The 18,788-nt window shown below is 41.4% G+C and overlaps 1 protein-coding gene across 1 annotated transcript; it reads right to left on the bottom strand.

Annotated features, from left to right (window-relative positions):
• Positions 1 to 2,641: 2,641 nt before the first annotated feature.
• LOC125488291 (chromatin-remodeling ATPase INO80-like) lies at positions 2,642 to 17,976 on the bottom strand (the record flags this gene model as incomplete). Its single annotated transcript, XM_048621234.1, has 6 exons — positions 17,794 to 17,976; positions 16,881 to 17,056; positions 12,901 to 12,968; positions 9,685 to 9,837; positions 5,668 to 5,788; positions 2,642 to 2,850 (listed from the first exon to the last, which is right to left on the bottom strand). Coding segments are annotated over exons 1-6 (870 nt in total), but the record flags the coding sequence as incomplete, so codon positions are not given.
• Between the last annotated feature and the right edge of the window lie 812 nt (positions 17,977 to 18,788).

The raw sequence follows: 18,788 nt of genomic DNA, 5'->3' as shown, positions 1-18,788 counted from the left end.
TTTCTTGAAAATCTTCAACGTTTTGGCCTCAATAATTTCCTGCGGCAGAGAATTCCACAGACTCACCACTCTCTGGTAGACCAAAGTCCTCATCCGTCTTAAAAGGTCTACTTTTGTCCTTAGACCATGACAGCTCTGGACACCCCAGTCACTGAGAACAACCTTCTGCATCTATCCCGTCATATTAGAATTAGATTAAGCTAGAATTTTATGGGTTTCTATAGGATCGCCCTCGTTTTTCTAAACTCCATACTGGAATCATTCTCTCCCTATGTGTTATCCCAGGAATCAGTCTGGTGAATCTTCTTTGCATTTCCCCAATAGTCAGAACATCCTTCATTAGATAACGGGACACTGCATACAATACTTGAAGGGCCTTACCAATGCCATGCACAGGTGCAATAACACATCCCACCTCCTGAACTCTAATCCTCTTGCTATTAAGGCCAACATACTGCTCATCTTCTTCACTGCCGGCCACACCTGTATGTTTACTTTCAGCCAACAGTGTACAAGGACACCCAGGTCTCCCCTTTTCCCAATCTAACGCGATTCAAATAATAAATCTACCTGCCTGTTTTTGCTACCAAAGTGGATAACTTCGCATTTAACTGCATTATACTTTCCTTGCCATGTATTTGCCCACTTAACTTGTCCAAATTACACTGAAGCTTTTCTATATCATCCTCACAACATATCTCCTCCTAGTTTAATTATTTCCTCGTCTAAATCATTAATATAATTGTGAATTGCTGGGGTCCAAGCATTGATCTCCACGGTACCCTACTAGTCACTGACTGCCACTTGGTAAAAGAACAGTTTATTCCAATCTTTGCTTCCAGACTACCTATCAGCTCTCAATCCACTTCAATACATGAATTTCAATTCCACGTAGTTGAACTCTGCACGCTAATCTCTTACATGGAATCTTATAAGCCTTCTGAAAAGGCAATTAAACCACATCCACTGCATCCCCCTTATCCACTCTATTAGTTACATTCTCAAAAAATTCCACAGATTAATCAATATGACTTCATAAAGCCATGTCAGCCCTGTCTAATTTGTGACTATCTTCCAAGTGCTCCGCCATTAAATCTTGCATAATGGAATCTAGCATTTTTCCCCACTATCAAGGTCAAGCTAACCAGTTAATAACTAGACATTTTCCCCTTGCCTCAAATAGTAGGGATACATTAGCTCCCCTCCAATTCACAGGATTCACGGGATTTATCTGAATTTAATCCCGTTAGTTTCCCCAATGCCATCTCCCTTCTATATTTATTTCTTTCAATCCTCCTTCCCATGAGGATAATCCCATATTTTTGGTACATTATTTGTCTTCCTTTGCGAAGGCAAAGCTGATATATGTATTTAATTGGTCTGCTACCTCTTTACTCCCCATTCTAAATTCCCATTTCTGACTGTAGGCGACTTGTATTTGACTTTACTAATCTTTTACTCTTTGCTTAACTGTAGCAGCTTTTACTATTGGTCTGTATTTTCCCTGCAAGCTTCTCTATACTCTATTTTCCCTTCTTCATCAGTGTGTTTGTCTCTCTTTGCTGGAATCTAAACTGTTCCCCATCTTCAGGTCTGCTGCTTTTTTGTCCAATTTTTATCCCTCTTCCTTGGATTTAATACTATCACTAATTTCCCTGTTACCCATGGTCTGACAACATTACCCGTTTTATTTCTATATCAGAATGGGTGAATAACTTCTGAAGTTCATTGTGTGTTCTTCAAACGTCTGTCATTGCTTATGCACCATCAGATACGGTGGAAACACTGGCACCCACAATTTTCCCTCCAAGCCCACACCATCCTGACCGCATCACTGTTCCTTCACAGTTGCTGGGTTAAGTCCTGAAATTCCCGTCCCAACAGCACTCGAGTAATTGGGGTTGCACTGCTCTAAAGAAAGCAGCACACCACAATTTTCAATTGCAATTAACCATGCATACTGGTCATGGAAGAATGCAAAAACATTACGGATCAAACTTAATAGTTACACATACCACACAACTGGGACGTGTTGAGGGGACATGCAAACACATCAGCCATATTCTTGCCCTCTGCTACTGCTCCAACTTCTCCATTATCTCCTTGGTTCTGCTTTCAATTCTAGGTAGCTTCTTTTTATCTATTTCAATATTGCACTGTAAGAGCTAATGACAATCATGTACTGCACTGCTAATTAAATCTAAACTCTACCCTAATCCATACCCCATCACCTCCAGGGATGTGTTGCTAAACCATGGGAAATGCAGGGTTACGGGGGTAGGGTAAGGGGGTGGTCTGGGTGAAGTACTCTTCGGAGGGTCAATGGACGTGATGGGCCGAATGTTCCACACTGAAGGGATTCTATGATCTCCTTGCTCCCCTAATGCAATTGTCTGCGCTTTCCACCCTGCCAGATATGCTCAACAAACACTAATGAAAACCAGAACTACTGAAGTCTACTAGTCTGTCGTGACAGCTATTCGAAAAGATGCTCATTTCCTGGATGTGTGGCACGAAATCCCGTTGTAGAAGGAGTAGCTGTTGGAAACAAGCAGGAAACCACCACTGCAATATGTCTGTAGAACAGCACTGGAGCCCTGCTGTTTGATCAGCTTTCTGTGCAACGTTTTCAAGTACTTACCTTGGGAACCTCCTTTTTGGCGATACTGAGCCAGACCTTGCGTCGCCGTATATTCAACTGCTCTAAGTTCAGGTGCTTTTTCTTTGAACCGAGAGGAGGAGCATCATGGGAGAACTTGGCAAATATTTTCATCTCAGTTCTTCGCGGGGATTCGCCAGATGAGAGTTCCTCCTCACGTTTCTTCCTCTTCTTCACTTTTTTCAACTTGGCTGGAAAAGAATAGGATATGTTCGTAAAAAAGGTTGTTCACCCCCACCCACAAAGACAGATATACCACCCTACCCCGACACAAGCCAATCACCCCCAATACTTACACAATTAAGGAACTTTTTTTTAACAACTGTTTAGAGAAACTTACTCTATAAAAGTCAAAGCACAATTAAAACTGCATCCTCAGGGAAAAGGTTACTAATTCAAGTTTTGCTTGTGGGCTAAGCCACCCAGCCCATTTTCATGCTCGGTCAAACAAAGTCTTTGAACAGGTAATAAAAATGAAATACTAGGGTCACAGAAATCTGAAATAAAAACATTGCTGGAAACATTCAACATGTCGAGCAGCATCAGTGGAGAGAGAAACAGTGAGAGTGCGCCTGGGATTGTTTCATCTCCAGAAACATCCCATAAAATGTGCAATAGGACTCCTCAGAAGTCCCCATGCAATGGCTCCACAGTAACTGACCAGACAGTTTAAACTTTTAATGGGCAATTACTCAACATGTGAAACACTCAACTTCTCCAGCGATGAGTATGACTTACAGTCAGAGGTTTCCGAGGCAGTGCCACTCTCAGCTTTGCTACCATGCTATCCATTCATCCACAACCCTCTGCCTGCCATTCTATTCCATCACACCCTACCCCGATACCCTCCTAGCAGCAACGGGTTAAGTAGAGAATCCGCCCAATCCACAAATATAAATCTCAAGCTTCCAGATACTTGCCATTTAAATTCACCATCTAGTTCTCATGCACACATTTCTGTCCTGAGTCTGTTGCTACATTCTCAAACAGCTCAACTTAAGTTCAAGGATCAACAACTCATCTTCCCATAAGAAATGTTACAGTTTTCTGGATTTAATGTTCAACAACTTCAGATAGTGAACATTTTGCTGCTTCTTTTTTGTCATGTTATGGTTTGAATCTTGTTTTTCATTGATTTTGCTTTCATTATTCGGACATAACCACTTCCACTTTATTTGTTATTCCACGACATCTTTGTCATTTAATTTCTCCTGCCCTCTACCCGAACCCAGACCTTCGTTTTCATGCTTCCTCCTCCCCTCCAACAGCATACTGCCATCATAGACCTAATCTCCTTCACTCCTGAAGTCATATTAAACTGCATTAAATCAGTTTTGTTCTCTACAGATGTTGCCAGAGATTAGAGTATTTATAGAACCCTGGTACTCCTTGAACAGGTTGTCACCAAGTCGGTGCCTATTTTGTAGACAATACCAAGTTTGAACCTCTCCAATCAATTTTCCTTAACAACTACCAGAAATTACATCTATAAGGATGCAACTATGGCAAGCTATTTCTCCTTTTCTTTCTCAAATTGTAACCTTTAACATGGTTAACCACACAATCCTCTTTTCTTCCCTCAGGTGGATGAGGCCACTTGGCTAAATTTTTATCTATATTATCATAGCTAGAGAATCATCTGCAGTCGTTTATCTTTCTGTGACATAATGTGCGAGCCCTCTTTTTCCATCAACTTCCTGCCTCGCATCTTAATCTAGAGGTCTCTTTTCAGGATCCACATGTACGCTGACAACACCACCATATTGTCACTGCCTAGTTTATCACGACTTATCGGAAATCCCACTTGGATGAGCTGAAATTTCCTCCAATTAATATTGGAACCTGTCAACAGCTTGCATTTATATACCACTTTCAATGTGATAAAAGGCACTTCACAGGAGCGCATGATACCAAACTTTCTAAGGAGCTATTATAAGCTTGGTCACAGAGATAGATCTCAAGGAGCATTCTAAAGGAAGACACAGGGAGATGACAAAGGGGTATTCAAGGGTCTGTGGCCTACAAGGTTAAAGTCACATCAACAAATAGTACAATGAAAGTCAGGAATCTGAAACAAACAAAAATTAATTAACAAAACTGTTTCAAAGGGTTGTGCTGCTTGATGAGATTATAGGGATAGAGGAGGTAGAAAGACTTAGAAATAAGGAGGACTTTAAAATTAAGACTTTATGAGAAGCCAAATGTTGGTCAACAAGAGGGTAATGGGAAAATGGGACTCGGTGTGTTTAAAGGACATGAGCAGAGTTTTCGATGACTAAAGGAGGCTAGGATATGGGAGAACAGAAAGGTCTATGAAGGAATAGTCAAACTTGTAGACAACAGACAACATTTTAAGCGTTTTACGTCAGATTATGCGGAGGCGGGGACAGGTCCACCCATGTTAGAGGGATGGAAATGATCACAGTAAAGATTTTAGTGATGGCAGAGAAAAATGTTAGACAACACGTCATGGGGGTCATACTTTCACAATTCACGTGTGAGATGGACAGATAATAGTCAGCGGCTAAATAATGCTGTCTACAAGAGAGCCAGATGATCAGGTTTCTCAATCTCAGTGACAAGAAACCTATGAGTAAAAATGGAGAACAGTGGGGAAGAATTTAAGGTTAGGATTCAAAGCTGCTGTTGGAATAGTGAGCAGTTTTCGCAGTCAAGAACAGAACATTGGGTGCTTCAAATTATCTAGCCATACCTTTGCCACTGAACCAAACCCCCTTGGTGGCTACTATCTCAGGTTGAACCAGATTGTTCACAACTCACTGGTCCTGCACTAAGCTTCCATCCCCATGACCCCTCCACTGCCAAAACTACATACTTCTAGAACATCAATCTTTAACTAGTCCTCAACTTTTCTGCTGAGGACATACAAGCTAAAGACAACATGCACACGGTGGAGGGTAGGAGAAATCTGCACTAACGTATAACTACACACAAGCAGTGAAAAGGCTCAGGAAACCAGAAAGATCCCAGTAGAACTGCTCACTCACCCTTCATTTTTTTCTCTTCTTTCTTCTTTTTCCTGCTAGGGCCTAGGACATGGCGCTGTTGTTCGTAGAAGTGGTCGTGCGTGGACAGTAGACCCGTGCTATAGTATTGGTATTGCTGGAGCTGGAGGGAGTATACAAACTAAGTATCATTTCAAATGGAGAAACTCCCAATCACACTATTAGCTTGCACACAGTGAAAGTAAGCCAAATCTAATATACACAACAGATCAGATAAATGTCCCAACACAATCAAAGAAATAAGACTACAGTTGGAGATGCCAGTGAACTGTAGATGTGAAAAAATGCTTTCAACACGTGGTCAATAATATTCAATTACAGAAAGGGTGCTGGAGAACCAAGACACACATACATCACTGAAGGCAACAATATGTGCAAGCAGGATAGCAAAGGGCTGCAAAGCTTTCCATGAGCTGCAGCTTACTGATAAAAGGTTAGCCACAACAGTGTTGCAATGGTTGGTTCTGCAACAGTCAAAGATACGGACGAGAGTTTCAGAAGCAAGTGAGTACATGTTTCCAATATGATAGAAAGACACTTGGTGAACAAGAGAATTTGGAGATAGAAGTTCAATTTATGATCAAACAGTATGCTGGAGTTATCAACAATTTGATTCACCCTAAGATAGTGACGAGGGACAAGGAAAAAATTCAGTGGTAATGGAATAGAGTTTGTGGTTGAAATCTAAGATCATGACTTCAACTTTTCTATTTTTAAACTGGAGTATACTGCAGATCATCTGCACAAAAGGAAAAGCTGAAGCATTTGCAACAAACCTTCAAGTAAAAGCGCCAAATGGATGACCCATCTCAGTTTCCTCTAGTGTTCCCCAGCATCACAGGCCCATGTTCATCAAGCTCTATTCACTCACACATTGAGAGATTAGATTCTGCTAAGGCTACAGGCCCTGATAATATTCCGGCAATAGCACTGAAGACCTGTGCTGAATGCTAGCAAAGTGTTAGCCAAGATGTTCCAGTACGGCTACAACCTGCATCTACTCAAAGTGGAAAAATCACCTGGATACATTCTGTCCATAAAACATGGTACAAATTCAACCCATCCAATTATCGCCCTGTCTACTCGATCAGTAGTGGAGTAATGGAGGGAGATGTCGACAGTACTGTCAAGTCACACAGTAACTGACACGCAGTTTGGGGTCAGCAAGGGCCACTCAGTTTTTGATCTTAAAGCAGCCTTGGTTCAAACACGAACAAAAGAGCTAAATACAAGAGCTTGGGTGCTACCTTGGTATCAAGGTAGCATCTGGCCTAATCAATCAACGAGCCCTTAGCAAAACTTAGTCAATTAGAACCAGGGGAAAGCTCTCCGCTAGTTGGATTCATACTTAGCACAAAAAAGATGACTGATGATTATTGGAGGCCAATCATCTCGATCCCGGGACATCACTGCAGCATTCCATCAGGATATTTTCCTAGGCCTAACCTTTTGTCATCTTTACCTGCTTCATCAATAGGTCAGAGGTGGGAATATTTGCTGATAACTGTACAAATGTTCAGCACCATTCGTGACTTCTTCGATACATTCAAATGCAGCAAGATGTGGACAATATTTACAATCAAGCTGATGTGAAAAGTTACAATCATGCCACACTAATATCAAACAATGAACATCGCCAACGAGAGAATCTAACCTTTTCCCCCCCATGGCATTCAATGACATCATAATTGAATTTCCCACTAGCAACATCCCAGGGGTTACCACTGACCAGAAACTGAACTGAATCAACGATACAAATGCACATCGTCTTGTTTTGGAGCTACATTACTGTCCCTTCATCCCTGGATCACTTTCCCAAATTGCACTGTGGATGCAGCTAACCACATGGACTGCAGCTACCCGAGAAAGTGACATACCACCATCTTTTCAAGGGCAATTAGGGATGGCAATTAATGCTGGTCTAGCCAGTGACAGAATAATTTTTTTTTTATAAATCAAACTAGATATCAGACAAATAATCACTGACAATTGTCAGAAGGAAATGGATGGAGAAGTGCAGCTCCATGTTGTTAGTGCTCCTGTGATAATTCACGCTATGTTTATTGAGGCCACCAAAGAGCAGCACTTGGACTGTAGGTGACATGGACATGGAATAAGATAGCACTATCTAATGCTCTTCTGTTATTTTGACACACCCAAACGTGAGGAGCTAACGGAGGCATTCAAAATGGCTCCAGATCCAATGTGAAACCGATCTCCAAACAGTACACAAGTGAAACCCACAAGTTTCTTCTCCATGCCTTTACTAAGGTTGCCAGGAATCATAGCACAAAACCCTGCCTAGTATCATATTTTGGTTACTTTATGAAGTGGAATTGGCATCATGAACATTTGTTGACTTTCCTCATGAATAAATCTATCCCAGTCTAAGCAACATTTCCAGACACCTTGATTCTTGATTCACGATTCACCTGTTAAAATGGAAACAAGTGACTCAAACTTAAATTCTATCTCTATTTCCAAGGTGCTGCCATACAGGAGACCTGGCTTCAGCTTCCTTGTTCCAAAAAAAAGCTTTAAGTGCTATATAAACATAGGAACACGAATGGGCCATGCAACCCCTGGACTGTCTCCGCCAATTCAAATGGGTGATTGCATCTTAACTTGCTTTACCTGCTTTTCTAATCAACCTATTCAGATGTTATTACACACCTCTGGAGCAGGTAGGACTTGAACCCTGGCTTCCTGTTGCCGGCTAGGTACACTACCACTGCACCACCTTGGCTCAATGACCCTTCATATATTTGACCAACAAAGATTGATCACAGATGCTAATTTCTTATTTGAGCTAGTATCAAACCCTTTGTGGAAGGCAGCTTCACACTTTTCCCACCCTGTGTGTGAAGAAGTGCTTTCTAACTTTTCTTCTGCATGATCTGGCTCTCATCCTTAGGTCTTGTTCCTTTGGCCTATATGGCCTACAAGTGGAAAAGATTTCTCTATCAACCCTATCAATTGATTTCAAAACCCTAAGCATCTCTTACCCTTCCACACTGTAGGGCATACAAGCCTGGCTTACATTTTCTCTCATCATTTGGAGGCCTAGTGGCATACTAATGAATCTAAAATGCACTCCTGCAAAGGCTAATACACCTTTCAACAGAGTGATAGCCCAAAGTGTATACAATATTCCAAACCAGGGCTTTGTACAGCTAGAACAAAAACTTTCCTTTATATTATTCCCTTCTAGATAGAAAGGTCAACATTGCATTAGCCTTTTTGATTATTTTTGTGCCTAACCAATTTCTGCAAGTGTATAGGGACACCAAATTTCCCTTCGTCTTCACTTTTCCTGATTTTACATAATTTGAATATTGACATCACCTTTCTTTGATTCACAACAGGTGACCTCAAATTTACTTATGTTGCTATCCATCTGCTATAGCTCTGCCTGTTCAGTCACTCTGTGACTTTATGTTTCCAACTAGTTATTGCTGTCAGCAATCTTTGCCGCATCAGGCAGTGAACACTATGGTTCTGTAAGGAGTACCTTTGCCTACCAACTCGTGTCAGGCAGCTTTCGATGAGCCTACTCCCAGAAACGGATGTAGCAGATTCACAGCTCCACACACCTGCTTCATGGGCAGTTGGAAAAACATAAGCCAATAACATATAGGTGTCATTTTAATCCTATACAGACAGTCTAGTGTGACCCCCTCCACAGTATCAAGCTCAGACCTCAATATATCCCACATTTTTCTTCAGCATAAACTATTACAAAAATGACCATCTTCATTCAGCCTAGTGAAAAGCACCTTACTTCTGATGCAAGTAACCTCCTCCCATGTTATTCTCAGTCTATCAGTAGTTTACTGTGAGAAGCACAATTCCCAATGAACTTTCTCCATTTATTCTCTTCATATTAGTAAGCGAGTTCTTAATAGTTTTCATGGACACAGTGATCTCAAAATAGCTCTGTTCCATAGCAATCCACAAGGTGCCAGAGACAGAAGAACTGGTACGTGGTAGAACGCTTACCTCTCTATCACTGTGCACTTTGCTCTGATGCAGCTTCCTGTACTTATGCAGACGCAACATATCGTGCAACTCCTCCTTGGTGAGCGCAAACTCCCCTTCGGCGTCATCATCATCCGTGTTGGAGTCCGAAGTCTCATTGCTCAAGAGAATGCTCTACACAGAAAGAAGAAATAGATATCTGCACAAATCAGATTTGGTAGTCAGGTCAAAGAAGTAATTCGTGGTGAGGCAGATACGATCATCAATAGGTTGGGAATAAGGTTACTTAACCATGTGCAAACAGAATTCCAAATCTCCTGCTCAACATAGTCCAAATCCCTTCAACAAACACACTTTCAACCATTTAAATACTAACTCTCTGTGCTCCTGCCATCTTGCTGGACACATGTCACAATCTCTGAAACTATCGTGGTGAGTGGGAGAAGATCTGAGGAAATCCCTAATTCAAGCTCTGCGTCAACTAACAACTCAGGTGCTACGTTCTCCATGTAAAGTTTCTCTTGTTATCTCAAGTTTTTGTATTTCCTATATCTATTCTGGGACATGATGGCAGACTTATCAATTGCTGGAGACAGGCTGCTTTCTACATACTTTGTCCAATCCCTCTAAAAGCTTCTGTTTAATCAGAATACAAATCCCACATTCTAGCAAGATTAGCCTCGCCTAATCTAGTCTCTTCTTATTTGTATGTCTTCATGACAACTACCATCCTAAAGAATCTGTGCTATGCCCTCTTTCAACATTTGTGTGAAGCCTAAAGGTAGACTGCACCCACTTTATCAATCTTCATTATACCTTCATGCTATCAGACTAAATGTCTAACCTTGAAGTGAAAAGTTTAGTATTGGTGTCTTGCTCAGCTGAGCTGAAAACTGTGTGATTCAGCAGTATGACTGGAATGGGCACTGGGGGGGAGTAGTGGCATCAGTGGCTTAGAGACAGAGTTTATGATATGGGTCAAAGTCTGTAACTTCAAACTTCCTGATATTCAGTTACTTTAAAATGTGACGAAGTTTACTTCTAAAAAGTGGTGCAGAGGGTGAAAAGTCTATCTTGTTACTATAGTCTGTTCTTATCCTCACTAACCATTAATATCCCAAAAAGTGATGTGATCGAGCAAATCTGAAGATTTAGATATGTCACCACTGCAAAGACAATAACCAAAATCCAGTTGACTAAATCAGACAACAAACTCCCCAACTCATAACTAGAATTCCACAAATCACCAAGCAGGAGCAATAGAAAAACAAGCTAAGAGCCAGTGCACACCAAACTCCCCCTCAGTGCACCAAATAGCCTCCAAATCACAAAGTAGTATCAAGTTCTTTGTGTGCATAAACATTCAGAACATATTAGTATGAACTTTAAATCCATGTAACCAAACACAAACTACACAATGGATCAACTTTCAGTGAAATATTTCCGATCGTATTGATATCCACAATCAAAAATCTTTATCATGGGCACAGGTAATTTTCAAACAGCACCCAGTCCTCACTCAGAGGGAATCAGAGCCTCTAGCAACCTGCAGCTTCAATAGTCATGGATAATTTGACACACCATTTTCAGCATCTGAGCTCCAGATATAAACTAGGTTAGCGCATAAAGGTGGTCTTCCCCTGGAGCACGATGGTCGGATGGAGCTACTCCATTTAAACTTGTGCCCAGGTGAACAAAAGCAAAGGGGCAGATAGTCTGCAGACTGATGAAAAATATTACCCTAGTAAAAAGCAACACAAGTTTTCCAAATAGTTTGGGAAAGTATGCAAATGCCTTGAATGATCTCAACTATCAATTATTAGAACTACCTCAATGGATCAAAAGTTAAAGAGACAACACAAAAACAGGTTAATGTTCCTACTCCTGATGGGTACTCCTACTGGAAAAAATGGAGTTGTACACATGCCAAGTTCCAGCTTGGGCTCAGTGCCCTTACATTACCCTTTGCAGTTAGTTAGTGTACCAATGCTCGTATAATCTGACCTTATATGAAGAATGCCACTTGAGCAGAGGCTTCAAGGTTTCTACAGAGTGCTGAACTGTACCCAAGAATTAGCTTTGGATTAAGAGAGAAAATTTGCAAAAAAAAAAAAAAAAACGACACCCAAGGTTAGTCAGTTTATAGGAACATTTCAGCTCCTATTAGGGACTCTGAACAGTCAGACAGCTAAAAGAACAAACAAGAACATGGATATGTAAAGTCTTTCACATCTTCCGGATGTGCCAAGGCACTTTTCAACATAACTGAAGCAGAGTCATTGTTGTAAAGTATACAAACACAAAATGGCTCACAAATATAGCAACAAAATTATTGGTATTTTTAAGATGGTTGAAGGTTGATTTTTTTCTTTTTTATTCATTCACATGATGAGGGCATCACTGGCTAGGCCAACATTTATTACCCATCTCTCACTGCCCAGACGGCAGCTAAGAGTCAACCACATTTCTGCGGGCCTAGAGTCACATGTAGACCAGACCAGGTAAGGATGGCAGATTCCTTTCCTAAAAAACATTAGTGAACCAGATGGGTTTTTCCCTGACAATCAGCAAAGGATTCATGATCACCATTACACTCTCAATTCCAGATTTTTATTAAATTCAAATTCCACCATCTGCCTTGGATTGATTTCAACCCAGGTCCCAAGAACGTTAGCCAGGCTTCTGGATTAATTGTTCAGTGATAATAGCACTAGGATGACCCTCCCCTATAGCAAAAACTACCTCCCTGCTCTTCAAATAATGCCATAGGGTCTTTTATATTCACCCAAGAGTAATGTGACCTCTGTTTAATGCTCCATCTGAAAGACAGCATATCTGACAGTAGACGTTTAGTCCAAACTTTGTGATCAAGCCTATGAACCCACAACATTTTGACTCAGAAGTGACAATGCAACCACTGAGCCAAGGCTGACAGTATAATCGGCTGTAACAGTTATATTTCAGCAAGCAGTAGTGGTCTCGAGCCAGTCAGGTAATTACAATGTTTACCCATTTTACTTTTGAACCATTAGAACATACACAGGTTTCTCTTTCACTTCTGTTCACAAAGCACATCCTGTGACACGTCAGTGATTGTGCGTTGGGATTGATCAGTAGAAACTGAACAACAAGCAACTTCGAAAGGATAACTGTAAGCAGCACGCTTTAAAGAATAGCACAGCTCTACACAGATCACTTTACTGTGCAGGAATCAAACAGGCACTTTTATGTCCTCACCTTCAACCATTTCCTGCTTTTCTTCAATTTGCTGAAATTGTATACGTTTCCCCTCTCAACTTTGAGTTCTGCAACATAAACATTGCAGGTAATTATTAGTTACCACCAACACACAAAACTCAGACAAAGAAAATTAGTTCTTGAAACTGAACAACATGCTGAACAGAATGCTTTGTTAAAAGGAAACATTCAGAATAATATGAAGCTAAAGCACTGTTCTAAGCAAGCAGGTAGCTCTGATCTTCTCACAACGCCTTGAACCAAAATATCAAAATTTGAGAAATTTATGAATCTGGGCTGAAACATTCTTAGAGTCATAGGCATAGAGGTCTACAACATGAAATTAGGCCCTTCAGCCAAACTTGCCCATGCTGCCCAATTTTCACAATTTAAATAGTGCCATTTGCCTGTGTTTGGTCCATATCCCACCATACCGATCCCATCCAAGTACCTGTTTAAATGTTTCTTAAAATGATAAAATTGTACTCGCTTCCACCACTACCTCTGGCAGTCTGTTCCAGACACCCACCATCCTGTGTGAGAAAAGATTGCTCCTCCGGACCCTTTTGTCTCTCTCACCACTCACCTTAAACCTATGCCCTCTAGTTTTACAGTCCCCTACCATGGGGAAAAGCTGTCCGCTATCTACTTATCTATACCTCTCATGATTTTATATACCTCTCTAAGGTCAGTCCTCAGTCTCCGACACCGAGTCCCAGCCTACCTAATCTCTCCTCATAACACAAACCTACCAGTCCAGTTAGCATCCAAGAAAATGTCTTCTAACTCTTTCAGTTTAATAATATCCTTTACATAGTAGGGCAAACAGAACTGCACGCAGTACTCCAAATGTGGCCTCACCAACATAGTGTACAAGGTGTCCCATCTCCTATATTCAATGCACTGACCAATGAAAGCTAGCATGTTGAAAGCCTTCTTCGCCCACCGGTCTACCTGTGACTCTATTTTCAAGGAGGTATGAACCTATACCCATTAATCTTCGTTCTAGAACACTCCCCAGGACCCTTTCATTGACTGTGCAAGTCCTACGCTAGTTCGCTTTACCAAAATGCAAGACCTTGCATTTATCTAAATTAAACTCCATTCCTCAGCCCACTGGCCCAGTTGGTCAAGATCTCGTTGCATTCTCAAATGATTTTCTTCAGTGCCCACAATACCACCAATCGTGGTGTCACCCGCAAAACATTCTACTGATACCTCCTAAATTTTCATCCAAATCATTTTATATAAATGACAAATAACAGTGGACCCAGCACTGATCCCTCTGGCATACCGCTGGTCACAGGCCTCCAGTATGAAAAACAACCCTTTATCACCACCTCCAGTCTTGTACTATCAAGCGAATTTCACATCCATATTGGCTAGCTCCTTCAGATCCTGTGAGATTTAACCTTACCCAACTATCTACTGTGAGGTACCTTATCAAAGGCCTTGCTACGGTCCACGTAAACAATGTCTACCGCACTGCCCTCATCTACTTTCTTAGTCATCCCTTCAAAAAACTCAATCAAATTCATAAGACATGGATTTCCCACACTCAAAGCCACACTGACTATCACAAATGAATCCTTGCCACTCCAAAGACCTGTAGATCCTGCCTCTCAGAATCCCCTCTCACAACTTACCCACCATGGACAGTAGGCTTACTAGTCTGTAGTTACCAGGCATTTTCCTGTAGACTCGCTAATATTGGTACAACATGAGCCACCCTCCAATCTTTGGGCACTTCACGCATTGCTGTCGATGATATCTCCGCTAGGGGCCCTGCAATTTCTTCACTAACTTCCCACAGCATCCTGAGGTACACTTCATCAGGTCCTGGGGATTTATCTACCTTAATGAGTTTTAAGACTTCCAGCACCACCTCTTCTGTAACGTGGACACTCCCCAAGTTCCCGAGCATCCACACCTTTCTCAAAGCCAAGTAGTGATGAGAAATGTTCATTTAGAATCTCATCCATCTCTTGTGGTTCTGGACTTCTATGACCCTGTTGATCTTTAAGAGACGCTTTTTGCTCTGTAGTTACTCTTTTGCCCTTCAGGTACTTTTATAATCTCTCTGGATTCTCATTTACCTTATCTACCAATGCCATCTGGTGTCCCCTTTTAACCGTCCTGATTTCTCTCAAGTATACTCCAACACCCTCTATACTCCAAGGAATTCACTCGATCCCAGCTGCCTATACACGTAATATGCCTCCTTTTCTACCCACTGCCCCCCCAAGACCAGGGTTTCCTACTCCTGCCAGCCTTACCCTTCACTCTAATAGGAACATGCTGGCCCTGAACCCTCATTAACTCACTTTTGAAAGTCACCCATGTCCCTTTGCCTGCAAACAGGCTCCCCCAGCCAACTTATCAAAGTTCCTGTCTAAGGCTTTGCCCCAGTTTACAACTTTAACTTGTGGACCAGATTTATCCTTATCCATGGATATTTTAAAACTAACAGAATTATTGTCACTAGTCCCAAAGTGCTCCCCTACTAACATTTCTGTCACTTGCCCTGCCTTATTTCCCAAGAAGTGAGGTTTTGCCCCTTCTCTAGTATGCCCATCTATCTACTGCATGAGAAATTCTTCCTGAACACACTTAAATTTCTCTCCAAGAAAGCTCTTAACACTATGGCAGTCCCAGTCAATGTTAGGAAAGTTAAAATCCCCTATCATAACTCTATTACTCTTGCGGCTATCTGAGATCTCCCTCTATTTATTTTTTTGGGGGCGGGAGCGGTGGTGGGGGGAGCGGGCCGGCCTATCGTACAATACTATCAAAGTAATCTCCCCCTTTTTTACATCTCAGTTCTACCCACATTGACTCAGTGAATGAACCCACAAGATCATCTTCTCTCAGTACTGCCGTGATGTTCTCCCTGATCAAAACGCGACTCCCTCTCCTCTCTTGTCTCCCCTTCTGTCCTTCCTATAGCATCTGCACTCCAGAACATTGAGCTGCCACTCTCAGCCATGTTTCTATGACTTTTATACTATCCCAGTCCCACGTACCCATTCATGCCCAAGTTCATCTGCCTTACCTGTCAGGCCTCCTGCATTGAAAAAAAATGCAGTTTAACCCAGACATCCCTTGCTTCCTGCCATGCTCTTGCCTGCCCTGACTAGTACTGGGATTACCAATTATTCTAATTTAACAGTGGTATCTCCCTTGCTGGTATACGCTATTTGAATCTAGAGAACATTAGCTCCAGGTTTGTCATCCAAATTGAACGCAAATTGACTGTCTTTGACTATAGAGAATGATCAGCATGGGAGCAGGAGACACTATCCACTGAAAGTTCTCTTCTATGATTTTTTTAATTAACTGATCAAACTGTATCTACTCTCACAGTAGGTGGTTTAGATCTTTGTCATCTGGGAACTCCTGAATTAATCTCGGATCTCTGCTTATTTAACTGACTCCTGCCTATAATTTGTGATAACCTTCAACATACTATCCGCGTTCAATTCACCTATTTGTCCATTAAAACCCATTAAGCTCGCAATAAAACTTCCCACTTGTATCCCCGCCTTCAATTCCAAACCTTCCGATCAATAACATTCTCGGGTCAGCTCGTTTCCAATATAGAACAAATGATTTCATTAGTTGAAATGAGCGGCACTGAGCAATCTTGTTCATTAACGAGAAACAGAATAGATTATGTCCTGTACCAAGCTCATTGGCCAATGTGAACACCAAAACAAACTCAACGGTTTGGAAATACAAGCACCATTTTGATTTGTGCAGTGCCAGCTTACCCTAAAGACGATCAAAAGTTACCAAAAAATGCAAAATTAAAACTTAATTCCATGGAAAATAGCTTTCGGCATATACCAAACCCAACAAGGACTGAGTTTGAGTGTGGCGCTGTTCCCAGAACAAATAAATAGTACCTCATTACAGAGCTCCGTCTCATCTTCCGAGCAAATTCAAGCTGAAAAGAACCTCCATTGCCTCTAGATTCCTACCTGGATGAAAGACACCATTGAGCGAGGGTGGAGCTATCAGAGTTCTGCTATGTCCAACTTCTGGTCGCTCTCCCAGTTCCTCCTCAGCAGGCTCCTTCTTAATGCGGTTCAGAAGATTCCCAGAACCTGTTTTAGATACTGAGGAAGTGTCCTCAAGCCCATCATCGCTTTCGTCACTACAACAGTAACAGAAGCAAAAATAAGTGTGTTTGCAGAGTTAGAAATAAACACAAGGATACTTGGTAATACAGTGCAGACATTGCCAGTGTGCTGTGAAGAATAAAGATGGTCCATTTATGCTGTTATCCAAAAAAGCCATAGAAAATAAAGGATCAAAGATCCTGTTCACACAAACAACGAGATATTCTTTGAACCTCCATAATTCCAGTGCACTTTGTTCAAATGCTGCACAAAGTGTAGTATAAAGGACTTCTGTACAAAGGCTTACATCAAATAAGACTACTTAAAGTAAAGCCAGGGCGGTCCGTATCTTTGCCACCTGCCGCTGTAAAACAGCTGCTTCCCTCTTACACTCTATTTCATGAGTTCAAAATCTACGACCACTTCTGTCTAGGAGGACAAGGGTAGCAGAAACTTAGGACTATCACCAAGGTACCCTTCAAAACACTCACCCGTCCTGACTTGGCTATATCTTAACATTCCTTCAGTGTCACTGGTTCATAATTCTGCAACTCCTGCCTTCACAGCATTGTGGGTTTACCTAAACAAAATATATTGCAGCTGTTCATGAAGGCAGTTTACCACCACCTTCAACAGAAACCAGGGATGGTCAATAAATGCAGGACCAGCTCGTCATCCCATCCCACATCGCACGAAGTGAATAAAAATGATAACTTTTCAATCCCCATCAACTTAGGGGATAAAAAGCAGCCTAACTTCACTGTCTCCTTACCTGGAAACAGGCCTGTTGAAGACACTTGCTGCCTGACGTAGGAAAGGGTCAAGTCTAAGAGCACGTTCCAGGTACTGGAGATGGAGAGGCTTTGCCAGCTCTGCACCGCTGCCATTCTCACTCTGAAGTAAATCTGCTGCCATAGAAAGTTCCTCTCGTGCAGGAGAAACTGGGCCTTCTGAAGGTACTACAAAAATTAGATAAACATAAATCAGCCATAATACCAAATAAAGTAGATTCTTACAAACCTTTCGGTGACCTCAATTTTTGAGTCCGAATGATCGAGATACCAATATTTCAAACCTGGGCATTAAAATGTGCACAATTCTCAAAACCCTCCTTGAATTCATTACTCTAAATGGTCTGGCAATAATGCATATCTTGCATTCTGTGCGACTTTAAGCATGTCAAGTGGGTTATAGTTGCACTATAATCCATTAAGCAACAAACACTATCTAGTGATACCTAGGAAGATAGTAAATAGGTGTAGGCTTTTCAGCCCTTCAGTCTTGCTTTCCCACTCAAGATTTTATGCCTTAACTCCACCTTCCTTTATCCTTTTTTACCTAATTATCCTTTAGTACCCACCAAATCCATCAACTGTCTCAAACAGGCTCAGCTACTGAGCATACACAGCTCTCTGCAGTCGAAAATTCCAAAGATTCCCACTTTTAGAGAAATGAAAAAAAAACTCCCACCTCGGTTCTAACAAGTTTTTTCCCTGATTCCAATACTATGACCCAATTCCTAGATTCCTTAATTAAAATAACATCTCAGGGTCTACCATGCTAAATTCCTTCAGAATTTTCTTTTAATTACATCATCTCTCATTCTTCTAAAACACCATGAAATAGGCCTAGTTATGCAAACTCTTTCCACAGGACAGTCCTCTCATTCCAGGAAGCAGTCTAGTAAACTTTCATTGCATTCCCTCCAGGACAATGTACCCTCATCCTTTTTTTAATTCATCCACTGGATGTAGGTGTCACTTTGCC

The sequence above is a fragment of the Rhincodon typus genome, unplaced genomic scaffold (assembly GCF_021869965.1).
Source record: "Rhincodon typus isolate 14 unplaced genomic scaffold, sRhiTyp1.1 hic_rhity00000164, whole genome shotgun sequence".
In the NCBI taxonomy this organism is placed as follows: Eukaryota; Metazoa; Chordata; class Chondrichthyes; order Orectolobiformes; family Rhincodontidae; genus Rhincodon; species Rhincodon typus.
This window is presented reverse-complemented; position numbering and strand designations above follow the sequence as displayed.